Source organism: Aspergillus affinis (genome assembly GCF_023601865.1).
Source record: "Aspergillus affinis strain CMG 70 chromosome Unknown NODE_27_length_306053_cov_87_951578, whole genome shotgun sequence".
Lineage (NCBI taxonomy): Eukaryota > Fungi > Ascomycota > Eurotiomycetes > Eurotiales > Aspergillaceae > Aspergillus > Aspergillus affinis.
The window spans coordinates 480-24,229 of record NW_026515808.1 but is presented as its reverse complement, the minus strand read 5'-3'; the positions used below and the strand labels follow the sequence as shown (position 1 = coordinate 24,229).

Below are 23,750 nucleotides of genomic sequence, written 5' to 3'. Positions count from 1 at the left end.
TAACCGGTCTCGGTCTACTTGTTATCTTTTTACAATGTCTCAACTACCTGATTGAGGCGTATCTAATGTACGCTGCTTCTGCCGTTGCCGCTAACACGTTTCTTCGATCACTGTGTGGTGCTGGATTCCCGCTCTTCGCAACACAGATGTTCCGCGGAATGTGCGTTCAGTGGGCAGGTACACTACTTGGTTGTGTTGCAGCGGCACTGGTTCCCATCCCAATTCTTTTCCTTCGCTTTGGTGATCGCATCAGAATGCGGTCGCATTTCTCCCCAATGACCCAGAAACAGGGATGAACATCAATCCTACCACGTCTATCAACCAACTCTACAACACCATGGCGCTTCCGATGTCCATGTGGATATTTTTTGTTCTAATCATGTATTTTCTAACAAATACCTTGTATTAAATAGATTGAATTGTCTTGTGTTGATTTCACATACGTCCATGTTTTTCGAAGAAATTCCGACTCCAAGAATGGTACAATTTACGTGTCCAACAGCCATTTTCGGGCATATCGGTCACATCACAACAATTACTGTATAATACGGAGTAGCCGAATACATTTTGGTGGAGGGTTGTTGCCAGCTCAACCTACGGAGTGGAGATGTCAAGCAAATTTTCATGAAAGGAGAAAAACGCGTCTCAAATTGCCAAGATCCACTATTCCAGTGATTTAGCAAGGGTCCACTAACATACCCCGCCAAGTTGAGACTTGATGTCGCCGCGTATATACACTAGAAAAGCCCTTACTACTAAGGGTTGACCCTTTTTAGTGTAGCGGTATTTTTCTGCCACACTTGAGAAGGGATTAAACCTTTTACAGGGTAAATTAGGTAGGCAGTCCAAAATTTCACGATTTTCGCCTACTACTCCGTGAAAATCTACACCTGATCATTCAAGAAACCCCAATTAAAGAGAATCAGGCTCTTGTTTCCTTCTGATTAAGGGGGAGGAAAAAATATTCTCAATTACAAATGTGGTGGGAAAGGCACTTCAAACCCGGGAGCTCTCCTTAAGTTGAATGCCAATTCCGATACATATATATATTGCGTACTGGGACTCAATACTTCTATCTACTTGGTATCCCCCACACGCACTTCAATGATCGTTGTGGTCATCTTCTTTACTATATTGCTGACATAGAGCCTCTCGTCTGCCGCCTTGAGCAGCGCGTCCCATTGCCGCAGGGTGCGCTCCTTGCCGCCGAACAGCGTCATCATGTCGATATCGTACAGCATCGACGGGACTGACGGCAATGCCTCGTCCATGATTTGATCGCAGATCAGGATGCGGCTCCGGGTGGCGTCCATGGCTTCCGCCGTCTGCTTGAGGATGTGCACGCATGTGCTGTCGGGCCAGTCATGAAAAATGTGTCGGAAGAAGTACGCCGCGGCGCCTGAGCCATTAGCAATTTCTCTCACCATTGACTCCCTCAATTGAAGCAAAGCACAACAAGGCGGACAAAAGACTCACCCTTGATAGGTTGAGGCTCCAAAAAGTTATGCCGCTGGATCTCCACCCCCGACGCATCGTCGGTGGTGGAATCCATAGGGGCAAACCCATCCTGCACAATATACCGCAGCCCACTATCCGGATAGTAGGCCTGGATCTTCCTGGCTACCTGCCCCAACCCTCCGCCAACATCGACCACCACGCCTCCGTCCGCGACCAGTTTTTTGAACGGGTACATCTCCGGTATCACGTCCAGGGTATTCAGGTTGACGGCCTGCATCGCGCGCGCGAACCGCTGTCCCCGCTCGAGGTCCTCGGTAGCCAGATAGCCCCAGAAGTTACGCCGGGTGTTAAACGCCAGGTGGAAGCCGAAGGGGTCGTTGCTGTGGGGCTCGCGGTATCCCCCGGCGGCGAGGGCGTCGGCTTGGCGGCTGGCGGCGCGGAAAGGTTCATCGAGTCTGGGGGCGTTAGGGTGGATTGAGTGGTCAGTTTACGTAGGTGCTCTTACCTGTGTGCCAGAAGGTGGTACTCGTTGGGCCCGCGTATCATCCAGGACATCGCTGTATGAGAGTAGTAGCCTGGTTTGGGCTCGGCGAAGATGTATTTGTTTGTGAGGACGCGCATGATACGCGCTGGTCTGTCAGTACCCTTCTTTCTGCGATCAAGGGTGACATACTCAGCAGTGCCTCTTCCGCACCAACGGCAGTAGCGAGGTCCCTAGCCGCCACGTTTCCATTCTTCGGGATGTGGTCGTGGACACGCAGGTGGAGAGCCGTTTGCAGACACGAGCAAAAGTGAAACTATCATGTCAGCTGCGTCTTGAGAATAAGGAACGGCAAGTACCTGCAGCGAGCTGATCAAAAGATTCATCTTCGGATCCATCGTCCTCGCGCATATCTCCTGCGCCAGCTTGATGATCTTGTCTTTGCTTGCTAGTCCGTCTGCATGCTTGACTGCTGGGGAGTCCACTGCACTTGGGTCCAAAGAGGGTAATGGCAGCTTCTCGTCCCTCAGATAGCCTACATAGGCGCTCATGGCCTCCGTGAGATCCTTCCCAAGTGTTTCAAACTCGGTACCAGGATCATTTCGCGTTGTGTGGATACTGACGAAAGGGGGTTTGACGGCAAGCGGGGCTGCGAAACGGTCGGGGGGGCGAAAGTCAGCATCATCAACCAAGATCTTACTGTCATTGACAATACTAGTAACAGTCATCTTGAAACGACAACAATAGTGATTGATATCCAGACTACGGATGTGCACCTAGAACCTTATACCCCGCGTCCTGCTAGATTGGCTTAGCAACCACCAAGTCTGGATATCCCTCGGAGTAACCGACCTACAATCCAAGAATATCAAACCCAATATATCAGATGGCAAATCACCTAGCCGGTGCAGGGATTTTACCATGGCCACTTCCAGACCATGCAGATCTCCGCTGACCAGCTGCTGAAAGTAAATTCGTCACATCGACAGTACTCTGGTCTGTATTGCGTACCTCATAAGGCGCCACTTATGCAATGACCCCGCGAATCCACTGATGTACATGTACGTGGCTGGCTGGCTACTGTGCTTGGGTTTTAAGAATCGTGACTTGCTTAGCTTTGTTATCTAATTTTACTCAGATAAAGGTGGTAAGTGCTCCGGAGCTGAAAATTGTCTGGAGTGTACTCCATGCGTGATGTATGGGTCCTGGGCAAGGTTACTTCCAGGGCCCTTTGTGGGTGGCACGAATGGCCCAATCTTTGGGGAAGATGATGAGCCATAGGACTCGTCATTATGTAGTGCTAGCTATGCACCACCGGATTTCAATTTGGCTTCCTGGAGACTAGCCATATTTCTATTCACATTATATACATCGTGACATTGCCCAACCGCACCGCAAATACGGAATCCAAGCCGATCAACTCCCAGTAAAGACGTCTCATCCAAACAACATTCATAGACTGCATACAATCTCGATAGACCACCTAAAATATCAAATAATTACATACATAATTGATCAAGATAAAAGAAGTCGCTCACCATCTCCTCACCAACTGAACCCATGTCCTCACTCACCAATGTGAAACCCCGCCACAACCCTGTTCGGTGGGCCACTCTGCAGCACGCAATCAGCCGTACAGATTCTACTACGCCCCATTTGGTCTAGTTAATGTGATATGTCGATGCCTGCCTGCATAAGCAATCGAGGACCTGGCTCGTGGTTAAGTCTGGATCTGGCGGGCCGAGCCGGGGTGGCGATTTTGGATGAGATGAAAATGATATCGGTGGTATCGGTGGTTGAGTCCATGAAGATCGGCGCTTGGTGGGTGAGGGGTTAATTTTAGGGCTTACCTTTGCACAGACCCTTTTCTCTATGTCTTTGAATTTGAATTTGTGTTTGTCCCTGGGGAACTAGGGGGTTCTCGAATTAGAAGTCAGAGTCATAGTGTTGGGTTGGACGGATTCATAGATTTCACGGTTCGGCCTTTCTATGCCAGAAGTTAATCAATGCTACCACCACCACCATACACGCCCCTGTATTCACATATGCCGAAAGCATTATTCCACTGCAGCTTTCCAATTAGTTACATTTACACTTCCATCTTTTCTAGAAATGAATATCATTGAAGTGAATATCCTCAATCGAATCAGACTAAATGTACGTACCAGAATCAGATCCCCCGTAAAAGATAAAATCCTGGAGAAAGAATCAGCATCACGAAAGAGGAACTCAACCAAGGACTAAACTTACTATATTCATCTTGCACATCTCTCCACACATCCCCAACATGAAAGCCCGCATTCTCAGCAATTGCACTCACCTGGCTCTCGCTCCACTTTCCACTCATGAAATAGGGCACTTTCTCGTCCTTCGTAAACTCAACACTAAAGAGCCCAATGTCCAGCTCCAAGTCCCGCTTCGGGGAGTAACTAAAATGCAGCTCATTTTGTTCCTTCTCGTACTCACAAATGCAATCCCAGTCATTCTTGTCGAAGGCATTTCGTCCCAGTAACCGGTTAGCATGGTGTAGGCCGTGAAATAGAAAGGTTCGCGATGGTTGCTCGTTAGGGGAATATGCTTTCAGCAGCCTCTCCTCGACTGCGCAGCCGTCTGCTGAGATCAGGAAGTTGCATTCGGCAGAGATCCTGAGGCATGCTTGGCGGAATTTGCCCATTAGAATGCTGGCGTCTTGTTGTCGTAGATTCGCGATGCTGTTGCCAATCCACAAGAACGTCACGGTTAAAGCGGGCAAGGAACTAGCGAGCCAGTCTGCGCAGTCCTCGTAGGTACCGATGAGCCCCGAGACATGGATGTTTTTAGCGTCCTTGAATTGCTCTTTCAGGGCACCGAGGCTCTTGCGAAGTGCGTCCGAAGAGACATCCAGCGCATAGTAGTGTACCTCCTGACGGTCTTTTTCAAGCGCGGAGAGAATGGACGCCGTTTTGATGAGATTTCTATCTCAGTTAGTACATGAAAACTAAAGAGGAATTTCAACCTACCCGCAGCCCAACTCAATAAGCACAAACCGGTCTGGTAGTCTGCGCGCAATTTCGTGTCTGTTGTTGTGCAGGATTTCGAGCTCCCGGTTCTTGGGATAGTATGCTGGACTCTTGGTCCAGGCTTCGAAGTTCAGGAGCCCTTGGTCGTCCCAGAGGAGAAGGGATGGTATTCGCTTGGGCGTGGAAGCCAGCCCGGAGATAACGCCTGACCTCAAATCGAGCAGCTCGGCTGACTGACGAATGTCGTGAAGCAGAGCCACGGAGGGAAGGGATGGGTCATTCAACATTTTGGGGTGATTTAGTGTGCTTGGTAGATTGGGTCTGGCAATTCTGGGAATTCGTGTTCATTTAGACCGCGATTGTAAATACGAGACTGGCTTGGATGTCCATGCGACATGGCAATGGGATTAGATTGCAACCCTGATTTGCTGACCTGCAGCTGTGCCAGGAGCTTAGAGATGCTCTGGATGCAAAGTCCAAGCTAGAGCCATTCTTGAATACCCCTCCAACTCGTCGCTGCAGAAGTGGATGTGGGACTACGCCAATCTCCAATTTCTCCAGCGGCGTCTTTGGGACAGCTGAAGACCAAACCTGGGAAATATTCCGTGGATTAAGATAGAGGTGCGTAGCTTGCGTACTCTACGTCCTGGGACTTAGATTTGCATCTTGCGTGATTTTCTGTCAATAAGAATACAAGGACGATCAAGTACGTCGATTCCAGGTGCCAAACGCACGGTGTATGTGTCCAGCTCACAGCGACTCAGGTCTGTCCTGCAGGCCGCGGCGGATCTAGCTTTTCTCGGTATGAAGCGGCGAAAGTGTTGCTAAAAATGACGCAAATCTAGCAAAAGTACCCTTCAGTACGCACAAGACCCATGTTCTAAGGCTAGCTTCCCCTCGAAATGAAAATTCTTGTGCCGAGACCCGAATCCTTAACTACCCCTCCCAGCTGAATTATGAATCCTTAATGATCAATCGATCTTGCCACAGCAGATCCAATCTAATCTAGCCCCCGCTTTTAATAAGCGCCTGTTACGCAACGATTGCGCTATTGGGTTCTTCGCCGTTTGATTTGGCCGTTGGCCCTGTGATGTGGGCTTATGTCGGGGATCAATTCCGTAGTGCATCTATTCCCTGTAGCTGAGCTCCATACGCAAAGATATCACACTCTAGTGCAACAAGTGTCAGGGAAAATGTTACATTCAGCATGTCGATCGAATAGTCGGCGTTCGCCGATCTATGGAAACGCATAAATGCACATGCTGGGTCGGGGCATTATGCAGATCAGGTCTTTCCACCAATAGAGTATAGGTATCAAGACATGGGTATCTGGGGACTGGCAAAACCTGTTTTAGGAGATTAAAGGCGCAATATTTCCTACGGATGGTGGCGTTTCCATAATAGAGAGCGGAGTAGGACAATTCACCTGTTGACGAGGTGAGCCGGCGGAGTCAGCGCAGTGCCTTCGAGCTTGCTTGGACAGTGGGTAGTCTGATTTAGTGTGCATGAGCTGGATACTGAAAGGGGAAGCTAGTAAGCAAAGTATGAGGCAGATCCAAAAGACCTCAAGTAGAAGCGTGCGCATATATGTTTATAGTCATCGCTTGAAAGAGCACTACAAAATACCCTCAAGTTCCTGCATCAATAGTTTCACCTATAATATTTTACATTGCCAAACTCTTTCATAAACAACCAAATGGCGCAGTTGGAAGTTAGTCACGAGGCCGCTCAGGCTAGAAAAACCGATATTACAATACAAAGCCAAGAGGTATCGGTCGAAATCGACGCCCAACAACTACTGCGATTGCAGGCGTGGAATACACCGCCGCCACAATCAGTGGAATGTTGCATCCATGACCTGATTCAAACTCGCTGCGATACACAGCCAGAGGCCCCTGCGGTTTGCGCCTGGAATGGTCAATTGAGATACGCCGAATTGGATGTGCTGGCTTCCTCCTTGGCATCTGCGCTGGTTGCACGTGGAGTAGGCCCGGAGAAATTTGTTCCTGTATACCTTGAGAAATCGCTTTGGACCCCAATAGCTATGCTCGCCGTTCTCAAAGCGGGTGGCGCTTTTGTACTTCTCGACCCCTCCCATCCGACTCAGCGGATAGACGAGATCTTCCGCACCGTCAAGGCGACTATAATGATCGCATCGAAACAAACTGAGGGGCGAGTAGCTAGGCTCGCGACAGAAGCGATCATTATCGACGATGAGAAGACCGACTGGACACAAAACGGCAAGGGAATCCACACAGCTGTAAAGCCAGGAAACGCCGCCTACACGGTTTTCACTTCGGGGACATCTGGGAAACCGAAAGGTGTGGTGATCGAGCATCGTTCGTTTGCTACCACCGCCGTCGCCCACAGTCGCGCGATGAATATGCATGACCAATCGCGGGTGATTCAGTTTGCATCCTATGCATTTGATGCATGTTTACTCGAGATCTTGACTGTTTTGATAGTCGGTGGATGTATATGTGTGCCTTCCGAGGACGAGCGTCAGCACGATCTGGCCGCTGCATCACGTCGCATGCAAGTCAACTGGATGTTTCTCACGCCGTCATTAGCGCGCGTTCTCGAAGTCGAAGAGTTTCCTACTCTGCAAACCCTGGTTGTTGGAGGGGAGGCGCTGCAGAAGGAAGATATGAGAAAATGGGCACCGCATGTTCAGTTCTTCGAGGCGTATGGTCCAACGGAGTGTGCAGTGATCTGCATGGCAAGACAGTGTCTGGTTGACGATCCAGACCCGGTAAACATTGGATTCGGAGCAGGAGTCACATGCTGGATTGTTGACCCGGATAATCACAACCAGTTGGCTCCAATTGGCAGTGTTGGCGAGCTGCTTCTCGATGGCGCTCCTATAGGTCGTGGATACATCAATGATGCTGAGCGAACTGCTTCTGTGTTTATCGACCCCCCAACCTGGCATCGTCAGCTCAGGCCCAATGCTTCGGGGAGGCTATACAAGACCGGAGATTTGGCGTGTTATGCTACGGAAGATGGGTCAATCCGATACATAGGACGCAAAGACAGTCAGGTCAAGCTGCGTGGGCAACGCCTGGAGCTAGGAGAGATTGAATTCCATATTCGACGCCTATTTCCAACCATCGCCAACGTCGTGGTCGAGATGGTCACTCCTGCCGATATGGCGGACTCGCCCATACTGGTCGCTTTCATTCTTCAAGAAACGTCATCACACATCGAGGCTGATAAAGTGATCATGAATCCCAACGACGTCTTCCGAGAACAATCGCAGACTACTTGCAGTCAACTTCAGAAATTAGTTCCAAAATATATGATGCCGACAGTCTTTCTACCGCTACAATCGATGCCATTGCTGACAAGTGGTAAAAGTGACCGCCGCCAGCTTCGCAACCTGGCTGCGGCGCTGACACGACAGCAACTCCAGGCTTATACAGATGTCACTTCGTCTGGAAACAAGCGACAACCATCTACCGCCACAACACGGGCCATTCAGCACCTTTGGTCTCAGGTATTACGACTGCCTCGCGATGAAGTCGGACTGGACGATACCTTTTTTGGTATCGGAGGAAGCTCTGTGACTGCAATGAAGCTGCTCGGTATTGCACGGCGGCAAGGATTGAAGTTCGACCTGGGGACTCTTTACAGTCAAACCTTGGAAGAGATTGGTGGAGGGAGGGAAGATCAACACCTCGATGCCCCGGAGACAAACACCATTGGTCATTTCTCTCTCCTACCAGAAGGAAAAAGTGGAGAGATTATTGACTGCGTGATGGAGCAGTGTAAACTACAGGACCAGGATCAGATTGAGGATGTGTATCCTTGCACGCCGCTCCAAGAAGGCCTCATGTCGCTAACAGCCAAGCGTCCGGGTGCATACATTGTCGTCTTCAAGTACGACCTACCAGTTGCTGTGAAAATCTATCGGTTCAAAAAAGCCTGGAATTCAGTTGTCCAAGCGAATCCTATTTTGCGTACACGGATCGTGCAGACAACCAGTGGTGCAATGTACCAAGCAGTCCTTCGAGAAGCAGTTCCCTGGGAGGCGCCGACGAATACTTATGATAGACATTGGAATGCTGGACAGCGTCTTGTCAGACTATTACTTAGTTCAGGCCCGTCGAACCATTTCACATTGGTGGTTCATCACGCTTTGAGTGATGGATGGGCAGTTCCCTTGGTTCTGAAGCAAGTTGAAGCAGCTTATCACGGCCAGATTCTTCAGCACCGGCCCTTCAATGGATTCATCAGTTACATCCTTCGCAACGCTGATGCCCAAGAGCGGTTTTGGAAAGAGCAATTTGTCAACCTGCAAGCTGCTGTCTTTCCCCGGCTACCACATCTGGGATACATCCCCAATCCAACAGTCAAAAGAACTTGTGTGATCCCAGTGGAGCAAGATGCAGCCCACAGTATCTTCACGGCTCCAACCAAGCTCAAGTTGGCCTGGGCTATTCTTGTGTCTCTTTACACAGATAGTCCAGACATAGTCTTCGGTATCACCGTGACTGGCCGAGGTGCTCCAGTACTGGATATCGAGGAAATGACTGGTCCAACCATCGCCACAATTCCTATCCAGTTGCACATTGACCCTGAGCATACAATTGCGGAGAGCCTTCTTCAGGTACAGAATCACTCTATTTATACGGTCCCATTCGAACAGGCTGGCCTGCAAAATATAAGCCGTCTAGGACCTGATGCCGCAGCTGCATGTCAGTTCCAAAGCTTGATGGTTATCCAACCGGAGCAGGAGCCCTTGCCGGACATGTTTTCTGCTGTTCAGGACCTTTCTAAGTTGGACGCATTCAGCTCGTATGCTATCACTTTGATCTGCAAGCAATCACCCGACAGCATTCAAATTGAGGCAACATTCGATCCGGAGGTGGTGGATGAGATTCAAATGACTCGAATGTTGCAACAGCTACGCCATATTGTGCAGCAACTGACACCGTCAAATGAAAGCCTTCAAATCCAGAGCCTAAATAACACCAGCACGGATGATATGGCGCAGTTGATGCAATGGAATAGAGATATTCCAGCAGCCAGCGAGAAAACTCTTCACGGTATCGTCCTACACCAAAGAATGATTCAGCCCGATGCTGACGCTGTTTGCGCGTGGGATGGGGAGTTGTCTTACCTTGAACTTGACGATTATTCCGCTCGGTTGGCACAGTATCTGCTCAGTTTTGGAATCATTGAATCGGAGTCAAGAGTAGCTGTGTGTCTGGAAAAGTCTCGATGGACGATCGTAACACTGCTGGCTGTTCTTCGCGCTGGCGGCGTATGCGTGCTCATCGACCATGGCCATCCCCGTCGACGGATAGAAGATATTATCAGCAAAACATCCCCGCCGTTGCTGGTGGCATCCGCGACCTATGAGGGCGTCGTTCAAGATCTGGAAAGCAAAGTTATTCTGATCACAGAAACATTAATCCATAGTCTACCACCGTTCTGCATAAGGCTTCCAGAGGTCTCAATTCACCAAGCCGCAATCATTCTTTTTACTTCTGGAAGTACGGGCACTCCCAAGGGTATAGTCATGGAACATATCAATCTAAGCACGAGTATTCTCGCACACAGCGGACCCATGAACCTCAGCCGCACCTCTCGATCACTGCATTTCGCGTCCTACGCATTCGACGTGAGTATATACGAGGTATTAAACACGCTGGCTCAGGGAGGCTGCGTCTGTGTGCCTTCAGAATCGGACAGGATGAACAATTTGGCCAACGTCATCCGCCAACAGAGAATCAACTGGGCTCTATTGACCCCATCAACTCTTAGTCTGTTCGGTCCCGCAGATGTTCCCTCGCTGAAGACCCTAGTTCTTGCGGGTGAAGCCGTGACTCGCGACCCTGTAGACAAATGGGCTGACAAAGTGACTCTCATAAATGCGTACGGACCAGCAGAAGCCACTTTCACCACCGTTGGACCTATTCCACCCAAAGGCTGGCGGTCGGGAACGATTGGTCATATGTATGGCAGCGTGGGATGGGTGACAGATGCCCACAACCCAGGAAAACTAGCAGCCATCGGTGCTGTTGGGGAGCTACTGGTCGAGGGTCCGATCGTGACTAGGGGCTATCTGGGCGAGCCGGGGAAGACAGCCGCGTCCTATATAGCGACGCCGTCATGGCTGCGGGACTTTCGTACAAAAGGTGACGCAGGCCGGCTCTACAGGACGGGGGATCTGGTGCAGTATAACCCAGATGGTACTATCCGGTATGTTGGACGCAGAGATACGCAGGTGAAACTTCGTGGACAGCGCATCGAGCTGGGGGAGGTCGAGTATCATGTTCGAAACTGTCTTGACCTGTCAGCGGAGGTAATTGCCGAAATCATCGTTCCTCAGGATAGCAGCTCGCCAATTCTCGTCGCTTACACGTTCCGAAAATGTGACGATGGTGATAAGATTGACGATCCAGAGGCCTCGGACGAGGAGATAACTATGCTCCTATCACCTAGGCCGACCTTCAAAGCAGCTGTTCAACAAGTCGAAAGCAAACTCTCAGACCTCATTCCAAGCTTCATGGTACCTAGCATGTTTTTGCCCCTTCGAGAAGTCCCTTTGACCCGGAGTGGAAAGGTGGATCGCCGACGGTTGCGAGAGGTTACCAGGAGTCTATCCAGCTCTCGCTTCCAACTGTACTCTGCACAGGCGAAGGGTTCAACCAAAAGACCCCCCTCCACAAAGACAGAGCATTTAATGCAGCAAATATGGGCCAAAATTCTACACAAGGAAGCAAGGTCTATCGGACTGGATGATAACTTCTTCCGATTAGGAGGCGACTCCATCAGCGCCATGCAGGTTGTTGCGCAATGCACTGACAGGGGTCTGAGAGTTACTGTTGCAACCATTTTCCGGACCAAGACAATAGCTAAGCTCAGCAAAACATTAGATGGAGCCCTTTCGGCCATTGAAAAGGCTGGCACACAGGAGGTGGCGTTTGATTTGTCGCCAATGCAGCAGATGCTTTTCGAAACAGCAAAAGAATACAATCGCTGCTACGAGAGTGTTGTACTTCACCTTGGCAAGAAGATATCCTCCGACGAGATTAAGAACGCCCTGAAGGTAATCATTGGGAATCATCCGATGCTCCATGCTAGGTTCAATCAAACCAGCAAGGGGAAATGGAGCCAGAGTATCTCCGAAATTCTCGAATGGGACTCGGTGTATCAATCGCACGTTCTCCCATTCCTCGACCCAACTGGTTTTGTCTCTATTCGTCAAAAAGACATTGATGTTCGGAAAGGCCACGTCTTCCTCTGTGACCGAATCGAAATTGAGGCAGACGGACAAAGCTTCCTTTGCTTGATCGCCCACCAATCGATAATTGACATCTTCTCCTGGAGAATCATTCTTATGGACCTCGAAGCACTATTAGCAAACAGCTCTCCACTGCTATCAACATCAGGGTTTAAAACTTGGTGTCAGCTCCAATCCAAGCATGCAGTTGCGGCAACTGCCCTGACAGTTGACAGAGAGTTTGATGTCCAGGCCGGTACCATCGAATACGAGTTCAGTCTCTCAGAGCAAGTCACCCAGGCCCTGCGAGGCCCAGCAAACGATACTTTCAATACCAAACCAATAGAGCTACTGAATGCAACGCTCCTACAGTCTTTTACTCAGACCTTTGCAGGTTGCCCAACACCCACTATCTTCAATCAAGAAGACGGTCGGTATTCCAACCCTGACCTAGCACGGACCGTGGGATCCTTCTTAACACTGTCTCCAATTGATGTCTCTGTCACCCAGACAGATGACATATACAACATCATACGGAAGACTAAGGACGAAAGGCGGAGCCAATATAATCATCCAATTTCAACTGCTGGTTCTCCGAAAGTCGTGTTGAACTATCGTGAACTTGACTTTCAGCCACAACTCACATCTTTCTTGCAGCCCATATGCGTTTCCAAGAACTCGGTTCATCTCGCCCACATTGAGATCACAGCTGAGGTGCGAAACTCGCACATGGTGATCAAATTTGCTGTCAATCGGATGAACCGTCAGCAAAATATGAAATTATGGATGGAACGATTTCAACAAGGTCTGGAATTGGCATCATCTGTTTTACCAACCATGGAGACAACATGGACCCTCTCTGACTTTCCTTTGCTGTCATATACCTATCCCCAGCTGGAAAGTTTCATCCAAGATGTCATCCTGCCGCTAAAGAAAGATCACCTTCACATCGAGGACGCCTATCCATGCACACCTATCCAGCAAGGTATCCTGTTAAGTCAGGGGCGGAACTTTCTCCACTATCGCAACAGATGGTCGTGGGTACTGCACACACGTAACGGTTCACCAGTGGATCCAGAGCGATTGAGGCGAGCATGGCAGCAAGTGGTTCAAAGACACCCGCTTCTGCGAACGGTCTTTTTTGACAGTGCCCACCAGGATGGGTCACAGAATCAGGCCGTCCTGAAGGAGATTCCATCTGAAGAAGTGTGTGTCATCCTACCTCCTTCTGATAATCCGCTCAAGAAACTCGAGGATTATGAGCTCCCTGCGATAATGCCATTAAGACCGCCGACCCGTCTTATTATTTGCGGCTCTCCCTCAGGGGAGGCGGCCTGTTTGCTAGATATTAGCCATGCTGTTGTAGATGGCATGTCTCGTCAGATCTTTTGGAGCGACTTGTGCCAGGCGTACGAGGATAAGATTACCTCAACTTCCCCAGCAACCTATAGGGAATATTTCGAGTATCTTGCGATTCAGCCACTGGATGATGCTCGTAGTTACTGGGAAGAATATCTACGCGACGTGCAGCCGTGCATTTTCCCTGGATCGTCCAAGCCAGACGATGCAGTTGTTCATTCTCGTGTCGACATTACGCTGCCGTTTGATAAAGCGCTTCGTCAATTTTGTCTTGACTATGATGTGACTTTGGCCATGACATTTCAGTTAGCCTGGGGGCTTGTACTACGAACATATCTCAATGCGGACAGCGCGTGTTTCGGTTATGTCACCTCTGGACGGGATGTACCAATCCCAAACGTTGATATCACTGTAGGCCCGTTCATCAACATGCTGATCTGCAATATGTCTCTACAGGACACGGAGAAAGTCCTTGGTTTGCTCGAGCGGAACCAAGCAGACTTTGTGCAAAGCTTGACGCATCAGGCTCTGGCGCTTGGAGAAAAGACGCGTTGCTCAAAAGTATTTGATACCGCGCTGTTCAATACGGTCATGTCTGTGCAGAGGGAAGAGGATGAGCCTTCGGACGAATTGACGCTTACGTTCAATGATTTCAAGACAGAGGGGGGTACTGAGGTAAGCTACCCCAGCTCAATGAGATCAATCTCCACTGACTTCTTAGTACGATCTCGGTGTCAACATTGAGGTATCTGAAAAATCCATTGACGTTTCGCTGCTATATGCGACATCTTTCCTTCCTGACAACCAGGCCGAAAATGTGATCGATGCGTTCCAGCAGGCTTTATTCGGCATCATGTCGGATGCCACTGCAAGGGTTCGCGGGCTCAGCTTATTTGGTTCCTTGAACAAAAGGAATCTAGAAACCTACACCCCACAGACGCTCTCACCTGCTCATCGGTGTGTCCACGATCTCATCCAGGACCAGTGCTTGGCCCGACCATCCTCCCAGGCTGTCTGTGCCTGGGACGGCGACTTTACATATGCTGAAGTCGACCGTCTAGGCTCTGCATTGGCAAGTCAACTTTCCCAGTATAACATTTGTCAGGAGAGCTTTGTTGCAATTTATTTCGAAAAGTCTCGCTGGGCAATAATCGCTATGATCGGTGTGATGAAAGCCGGCGCTGCTTTTATTATGCTGGATCCATCATATCCGCTTGAGCGTCTGAAAGGGATGAGTGATGATGCCCAAATTTCTGTGATCATTTCATCTGAAACACAAAAACGCACTGCAGCTTCACTTGCAAAGCATGTGGTGACTATCAGCGACCATGAAGAATGGTCTGTTACTACGTTCCAGTCTCCGCTGACAGTAGTGCCACGCAATGCCTTCTGCGCTCTCTTCACATCCGGCTCAACAGGCAAACCCAAGGGAGTAGTGATAGAGCATCAAGCCTTCTCATCCGCTGCTCTTGCCCAGGGGCCAGCTCTCAATCTCGATTCCAAGTCCCGGGTGCTCCAGTTTGCCTCGTATGCATTCGATGCCAGTGTGTATGAAAACATTACCACCCTCATCCATGGTGGCTGTGTTTGTATTCCGTCTGAAAGCGAGCGCAGACAAGACCTCCCGCGAGCTGTCGCCAGTATGGAAGTCAATTGGGCTTTCCTTACCCCCTCTGTGGCAAGGATTCTAGACCCGGCCGATTTCCCGAGCCTGAAAACCATGGTCTTAGCTGGGGAGCTTATCTCTGCGAAGGAGCTCAGGGCCTGGCAGGATAGTCTGGATCTCCATCTTGCGTATGGTCCTGCTGAATGCTCAATCATGTGTGTGGGGACGGATCCTGTTTCTGAACCCACCAGTGGACGCAATATCGGGTTAGCTGTGGGCTGTAGATCGTGGGTCGTCGACCCGAATGACCATGAGAAGTTGCTGCCTCTTGGAGCCGTGGGCGAACTGTTGATCGAGGGACCAGGCGTTGGTCGCGGCTATATTAATCAGGTCGAGAAGACCGCCGCTTCATTTATATCATCACCATCTTGGCTTCGAGAGCTTGTCAGCGGCCAACAGTTCTCTATTTACAAAACAGGAGACCTAGTCAGGTACAACGAGAATGGTTCTTTGCACTATGTGTCCCGCAAGGACACCCAGGTGAAGATTCGTGGTCAGCGTGTCGAGCTCGGCGAGGTCGAGTTTCATCTGCGTGAATCTTTTCCCAACGTTCAGGATGCCATTGCGGAAGTTGTGAAGCCGTCTGGAGAAAGCAGACCATCGACGCTCATGGCCTTTATTCTGCAAGATCGTGGTGAAACCATTTCCCCAGATCTCAGTATCTTTGGGATCTCTGGCGGTATCTTCAAGAAAGACATCGCCACGGCTCTATCCAGACTCGATGAAGTTCTACCCACGTACATGGTGCCCACAATGTTCGTTCCTCTGGATCACATCCCCCTGACAAAGACTGGAAAGACAGACCGACGAGCTCTCAAGGAGGCAGCAGCAGCGCTTACAAGAGAGCAAATTGACAGCTTCAGTTCTACGAGCTCGACCAAAAGGCTGCCCTCCACTGAAGCGGAAATCGTACTTCAACGGTTGTTAGCCCAGGTTCTCAATCTAGAAGTTTCGGAGATAGGCATAGATGATCATTTCTTTCGCCTAGGAGGAGACTCAATTATCGCCATGAAGCTTATTCCCCTTGCTCGGGACGCTGGCTATGCCCTCGATATGACCAATATCTTCAATAATCCCAAGTTGTGTGATTTGGCTGCTGCGTCGGGGGCGGATGCCACTCAATTCAAGTCTGATGTTCTGCCCTTTTCCTTGATTGGTTGCAATGACATGAGCCCACAGACTATAATCCAGTTGGCCGCCGAGAGATGCCATATTTCCACGGACGATATTGAGGATATTTACCCATGCACACCCCTACAAGAGGGCTTGATGACCTTGACAGCAAAGACACCTGGTCAATACATTGCGAGGTTCGACTACGACCTAGCCGCTAACATTGACTTGGTCAGGTTCCAGTGTGCGTGGGACAAGATATTCAGAAGCAATGCTATCCTGCGCACTCGCATCATTCAATTAGATGCTTCAAATATGCTTCAAGTGGTGGTCCGCGACTCCATCCGCTGGCATGTATTTGAGACTCAGGAAGAATATGAGCAAGTGAAAATTCCCATTATGAACTTAGACGACGAATTGGCTCACTTCGCCATGGTCAAGGCCAGCGGCAGCTTTCACCTCACACTGCACCATGCATTGTATGACGGCTGGTCACTGCCACTTCTGTGGAGCCAAGTCCAAGCATCGTATCGTAACGATGAACCCCGGCAACCACGGCCTTTCAAGCACTTTATTGAACACATCCAGAACGTCCAGGGCACAGAGGCTTTCTGGCAGTCGCAATTTACCGGCTTGAGTGCCCCTATTTTCCCTGCCCTGCCATTTCCTCGGCATGTCCCTGCTCCAAACTCATCTCTCGAGCATCGCATCTCCAACCCCGCCCGTGCCAACACAGAATATACCACGTCTACCTTGATTCAATTAGCCTGGGCGGTGATAATGTCTTGCTACACGGAGTCTGAGGAGGTTCTATACGGACTGACTGTAAACGGACGCAGCGCGCCTGTCCCAGGAATCGAGGATATCGCGGGCCCGACATTCGCCACTGTCCCCATGCGTCTTCATGTCCGGCCCGGTGATACAGTAGATACATTATTGACATCTCTGCAGCAAAGAAGTGCGTCCATGATTCCGTTTCAACAAATTGGCCTGCAGTACATTCGTCAGCTCGGCCCTGAACCGGCGACCGCATGCAGTTTCCAATGTCAACTTGTCATCCAGTCTTCTGGTTCCAGCGAGCAAGACGGGTATACCATGGCGCATGTGCGAAGCGAGCACGAGGACTATTCTGCTTTTGCGAGTGTTGCATTCTTTATGGTCTGCCACCTTGCGAACAATGGCGATGTTGCTGTCATCGTCAACTTTGACGAGAGAGTGGTCCATCGAGTGGACGCGACTAGGATGGTGCAGCAATTCGAGCATATTCTCCGTCAATTGTCCAATGATGTCTCGAAGGACCTTCAAATAAGTGATCTTGATCTTGTCAGTCCTCAGGACCACCGGCAGATGATGGAGTGGAATTCCGTTGTCCCGTTGTCTGTCGACTCTTGCGTGCACGATCTTGTTCTTCAGCAGTGTGTTCAGCGTCCTGACGCTTCTGCGATATCTTCATGGGACGGGGAGGTAACTTATGATTCGCTAAACGTACTATCGGGCTTACTGGCACAGCATCTTCAGGCCCTTGGTATCCAGCCAGGCTCCCTGGTTCCGCTGTGCTTTGAGCGCTCCAAGTGGAGCATCATCACCATGATATCAGTCCTCCGAATCGGAGCCACTTGTGTCAACATAGACCCAAGCCATCCTAAGGGACGCATTCAGGAGATTTTACAACGCACAGCCGCCAGATCCGTCATTGTCTCAGCTGCGAACCAAAACCTGATGGCTGAAGCAGACGTATCAGTGATCACCGTTCCTATCTTCAATGCAACAGATAGGGCAGAGAGATTCATAGCACCTCAAATCAAGCCAACTGATGCGGCTTTCGTCGCATTTACTTCAGGAAGCACAGGAAATCCAAAAGGTATCGTGATGGAGCACCGCAACATCTGCACCAGTATTCGACATCACAGCCCTGGTCTTTATGTCAACGAAAATACTAGAGCTTTGCACTTTGCTTCCTATGCATTCGACATCAGTCTCTGTGAGGTATTCAGCGTCCTTGTCCATGGTGGCTGTGTCTGCATACCGTCCGAGTTCGATCGCATGAACAATGTCATCCCATTCATCAAGGAGCACAATGTTAATTGGACCTTCTGGACGCCTTCATTCCTGGGTCTAATCCAGCCAGATGATATCCCTGGAGTAAAGACCGTGGTCCTTGGAGGAGAGCCAGTAACACAGGATAACATCCGCATCTGGGCCTCCAGAGTCAATTTGCTTAACGCATACGCCCCGGCCGAAACATCCATCTGCAATATTTTGAGCCGTCTCCCCGCTGTCGGCTGGCGAGAAGGCACTATTGGACGAATATTTGGCGCCGTAGCATGGATCACCATGCCGTCCGATCACAGCCGTCTAGCTCCCTTGGGTGCTGTTGGAGAGTTGGTGATCGAAGGCCCAACAGTTACCCGTGGCTACCTCCGTGATACCGGCAAAACTGCTGCGGCTTATATCGAAAATATGCCACCGTGGCTCAGCTCTTTCAGGTCCGGTAGCACTACGAGGCTATATCGGAGTGGAGATCTCTTCCAGCTCAACCCCGACGGTAGCCTCCGCATCATCGGCCGCAGAGACACCCAGGTTAAACTACGCGGTCAGCGCATTGAGCTTGGCGAGGTAGAGCAAAATTTGCGAGAGCTGTTCCCTGATGCCAGAGAAGTCGCCGCTGAAGTAGTTGCTCCAAGCGGTGGTTCTCCAACCTTAATGGCATTCATCGCCTATCCCAGTCCTGGTAGCGAGGCACTATTCATGTCTCCCAGTCCGGATTTCCTCGCCAAGGCCGCAACAGTAACAATCGAGCTGCGACATCTCCTTCCAAAGTATATGGTTCCAGGTGTTATCCTTCAAGTATCGAAGATCCCACATAACTCCAATGGCAAGGTCGACCGGCGATTGCTGCGTGAGCAAGCGGCGGCCCTCTCTCGTGAACAAATACAGACATTCTCCAAGGTTCAGTCTGCAAAGCGTGTGCCAGCAACTCAACGAGAGACGCTGCTCCGAGTTCTCTGGGCAGACATACTGCAAACCTCAGTGGAACATATTGGGGCAGATGATGACTTCTTCCATCTGGGAGGAGACTCCTTCGCGGCTATGAAGCTTTCAGCCATTGCTCGTCATCAGGGTCTACATCTTCCGGTGCCATTCATTTTCAATAACCCTGTTCTATCGGACCTGGCCAAGCTCATCAGCAATGTAGAAGCCAATGTTGCGTCTGAATATACCCCCGGGTCCCTGCTCGGGATCACTGATATTGAATCCTTTGTTGCCCAACTCCCACCCTACCCATTCAATAAGCAGGACGTGGTCGATATCGTCCCTACCACCGAGTTTCAAAGCCGCCTCATGGTCGAAAAGGACATCACCTACTCTCAACTCCGTCTACCAACTCATATCGACATAGAGCGTCTAGAGGCTGCATTCCATGCTCTCGTCCGCAACCATGCCATCCTCCGAACTGTGTTCATACCTTACCAAAATACCCATCTGCAAGTCGTGCTGCGCAACCTAGAGTTCAAACTCATCAAAGTCGTCAGCGAAGATCTCACAGCATCCGCAAACAAGATTATCACAGAAGATGAATCCTCAATCCCACCAGGCTCACCGCACTTCCAACCCTACCTCCTGTCCCAAACCCCCACCTCTCACCTCCTCATCTTCCGGTTAACCCACGCCCAATACGACGGCGCCTCATTCCGCCTCCTATCAGAAGATCTAGCATCCGCATACAACAACAGCAACCAGTCTCTGAACTCTCACCTCCCCTTCCCAACATACCTCCAATTCCGCCACTCTCAAGTAACTCCGCGGGCGCTCTCCTTCTGGCGCAACACCCTCGAAAACTCCCAAATGACCGACGTCCTATGCCACTGCTCCCCCTCCCCACCGTCCGAGCCAGAATCGATGGTCATGGAGCTTCGCTCCATGACCCTCCCCGCACCACCACCGGGAATCACCCTTGCCTCTCTCCTGAAGGCAGCCTGGGCACTGGCTCTAGCCCGCACAACCAACACTCGCGATATTGTGTTCGGCCAGGTAACCAGTGGGCGGGACGCGCCGCTAAAGGATATCGACACTGTCTCCGGGCCATGCATCACTTTCTCCCCATTCAGGGTAATAATCGCCCCCGACGCCACCGCCCTAGACCTATTATCCCATGTCCAAACCCAACACATCCAAGCCCTCCCGTACTCCAACCTCGACCTCCGAGAGATCGTCTCCCGGGCATCGCCCTGGCCCGTGGGAACAGAATTCGGCTGTGCGTTCACACACCAAAATGCGGGGCTGGGTTTTCCCTGTCCGATTGCTGGTGTCGAATCGAAGTGGGTACTGGATGTGCGGACGCCGGAGCATTTGCATATTGTGACGTTTCCGGAAAGGGGGAAGCTGAAAGCTATGCTTGGGGGATCGAGTAGGAGGATTCGGGGGGTGGAGGCATGGGGTTTGATGGAAAGGTTTGTTGGGGCTGTGGGGGAATTGGAGGAGCTGGGGAGGAACAATGGGGTCGTGGTTGTTTAGTTTGTTTGTTGGCGTCTGGATGCCTAAGGCAACCTACCAAGCATTTTGCCGGTTGCTTACCGCCTGAGGCACCATCTACATTGATAGGCAACACTGTGTAAGACCTCGCTTCTTCCTACATCATCAGGCTTGATCAGACCATCCTTCATCTTTGACCACCGCGGTGCACGGAGCCCCGAACTTCTACACAAGGAACTGTCGCTGTCCGGATGCGCTGTATTGCTGTCTTATTCCCCAGCTTACACTGATATATATAATGGAAACCTAGTAAAGGAGACAGAAAAGCCGACGAAATATCGGTATAGTTGTATTGCACGCATCAGCGGACTCCATCGTTTGTGCCGCCGTAGGATGTGATGGTTTAAAGAATTGGCAGCGTCTGAACCCCGGTCCCAGCACCAATCTCGATAACATTCATGGAGAGGTGTCGTCCGATCTGCATGAAGAAGTACCCGTTCACGCCAAAGCTCTCCACCTCGGTGGTGAGCTGCTCGCGTGCTTCTTTACCGGACAAGCTGATTACAAAACGTCGCAATGCAGGTGGGGCGGAATCATGTACCCGGGGTCTGACCGGGCCGGACGGACATTAGTTCGTGCACATAACAAAACCAGGTTACTTATTCTCAGCCATTCTCGAGCCAGTTTCTCGCTCGAGTTGAATTTGTATCTCCTACCTCGTTTACTGAAGCTGGCCCTAACAATTTAAGGCCTACAATACTGTTGGTGTGCTCATTTTCTACACGTGCATTGGCCTGACTGTCGGACCCAGATACCCCACAGAGGCCAATTTTGATTATTATCAGATCGTGAGTATTTCGCGCCTAATAAGTACTTTGAAATGGCATCTAGCAATTTCCCTAAAAAGTCATTATTTCGGGGCACTGCGCATGTGAAAGGGAAAGCTTCCGGTACGCTTATTGCAAGCGACCTAGAGTTGAGTTTTTGGGGTGGTGTCAACCCACAGACAGGCGAGGTCATCGATCGTCATCATCCACTAAGCGGACAATATCTTGGAGACACTATCCTTGCCATTCCCGGTGGCCGCGGTTCCTGCTCTGGCAGTGGTGTCATTCTGGAGCTTCTCTTGAACAAGAAAGGACCAAGCGCACTTTTGTTTGAACGACGGGAAGATATTCTCACACTTGGAGTCATGATTTGTGAGGAGGTGTTCGGCAGATCTGTCCCAGTGGTTACCTTGGATCCCAAAGACTTTCGCAGAGTTTTGAGCCTGAGTGGAAAGTACATCCATGTCAATGGCGATCATATCTATGAAGCCGAAATACCGGGCCAATATTCACTAGGCGATATTAGCCATCCACTAGCTTCCTTTCCGAGTAATATCGATCTCTCAGATATGGACAAGGCATTCCTCGAAGGAAAGTATGGCGAAGCTGCTCGAGTCTCAATTCGAATCGTTCTGCGGATGGCACGTTTGCTAGGGGCCCGTGAATTGATAAATATCACACAGGTCCACGTAGATGCTTGCGTCTACACTGGACCGGGATCGCTTCTCTTTGCAGAACGGCTCCGTGAATTGGGAGGGAAGGTCAAGGTTCCGACATCTTTGAACTCCATCTCAATTGACCAAGAGCATTGGCGCACTCAGGGGGTGGATGAGGAATTTGGAGAAGCTGCAGCTAAATTAGCGAAGGCTTACACCGACATGGGGGCGCGACCCACCTTCACTTGTGCCCCGTATCAACTCGGCACTGCGCCAAAGTATGGTGAACAGGTGGCATGGGCCGAGTCAAATGCCGTTGTGTACGCTAATAGCGTGCTGGGAGCGAGAACCATGAAATACCCCGATTTCCTGGACATATCAATTGCACTGACTGGTCGTGCACCGAAGGGAGGACCCCATATGAACATCAACAGACTGGCCTCGCTCGTTGTGAGTGTCTCGGGTATTCAAAATACCAAGTGTGTGGACGATTCATTTTATCCTCTTCTAGGCTACTGTGTCGGAGGGCTCGCTTTAAGCAAGATTCCGGTGATAGTTGGCATAGAGACACTGGTGCCATCAAAGGAAGACCTGAAAGCTTTTGGGGCGGCATTTGCCACATTGTCTAGTGCACCGATGTTTCATATTGTCGGTGTCACTCCAGAAGCAACTGTTTTGGAGGATACTCTCGACAACAGATCGGAAATAAGACTCGTCAGCATCGGGCCAGCGGAACTAGTTGAGTGTTGGAACAAACTGAACAGTGCCTCTACATACCAGTCGGTTGACCTGGTCTCACTCGGAAACCCGCACTTCTCTTTTAAGGAAATAAGAATGCTTGCAAGACTCTGCAGAGGACGTGCGAAATTGGAGAATGTCGCAGTTGTGGTGACATGTGGACGCTCGTGTTATGGGTTAGCTTGCCAGGCTGGGCTGATTAGAGAGCTAGAGGAGTTTGGTGTCCAATTCATCACTGATACCTGCTGGTGCATGATCAAGGAGCCAACGATCCCGACTTCGCCGAATGCGATAATGACAAATTCTGGAAAGTATGCACATTATGGGCCTGGCCTCACAGGCAAGAAATTCTTCTTTGGAAGCCTCGCCAGATGTGTTGATGCAGCGTGTCAAGGCGATGTCGCAGAATGGAAACCACAATGGATGTTAGATCAAACTTTATCAGCATCTGAATGAAAGTATCTTATTTTAGTTCTAATCTTCAATTCTTTTTTCCTTTCAATCCGAAAGACACAGGAAGTAAACCAGGAAGAAAAGTGGCCATCGCTGATCTGCCACTTATGTGAAACGTCCGACTTCCGTCCAATAGACCTGTGTACCAAAAATGCTGGAACTCTGGGCAGTATTTAACTCTTCGCAGCACTAAACCCTCTAACGAGTTATATGATTACGGGGGGCGGGGTTGTTGAGTAAAGATATGAATCTTCTTTTGACTGCAAATGGCTCGATACATCCCCCCTCTACCCATC

General features: G+C 50.3%; 3 protein-coding genes across 3 annotated transcripts; 1 reads left to right on the top strand and 2 right to left on the bottom strand.

Annotated features, from left to right (window-relative positions):
- Window positions 1-1,076: 1,076 nt before the first annotated feature.
- Window positions 1,077-2,667, bottom strand: KD926_005478 (uncharacterized protein; the record flags this gene model as incomplete). The annotated part of the gene is made up of 5 exons (XM_053098679.1): window positions 1,077-1,399; window positions 1,477-1,913; window positions 1,964-2,087; window positions 2,132-2,255; window positions 2,299-2,667. The coding sequence occupies 5 exons, from the start codon at window positions 2,665-2,667 to the stop codon at window positions 1,077-1,079; spliced, it is 1,377 nt and encodes a 458-aa protein (XP_052957381.1).
- A 1,442-nt stretch (window positions 2,668-4,109) lies between these two features.
- On the bottom strand, window positions 4,110-5,225 carry KD926_005477 (putative duf323 domain-containing protein; the record flags this gene model as incomplete). The annotated part of the gene is made up of 3 exons (XM_053098678.1): window positions 4,110-4,135; window positions 4,190-4,893; window positions 4,939-5,225. The coding sequence occupies 3 exons, from the start codon at window positions 5,223-5,225 to the stop codon at window positions 4,110-4,112; spliced, it is 1,017 nt and encodes a 338-aa protein (XP_052957380.1).
- A 1,409-nt stretch (window positions 5,226-6,634) lies between these two features.
- On the top strand, window positions 6,635-23,457 carry KD926_005476 (uncharacterized protein; the record flags this gene model as incomplete). The annotated part of the gene is made up of 5 exons (XM_053098676.1): window positions 6,635-14,203; window positions 14,250-20,758; window positions 21,219-21,411; window positions 21,530-21,628; window positions 21,688-23,457. 5 exons carry the CDS (start codon window positions 6,635-6,637, stop codon window positions 23,455-23,457), a joined length of 16,140 nt encoding a protein of 5,379 aa, XP_052957379.1.
- Window positions 23,458-23,750: the final 293 nt, after the last annotated feature.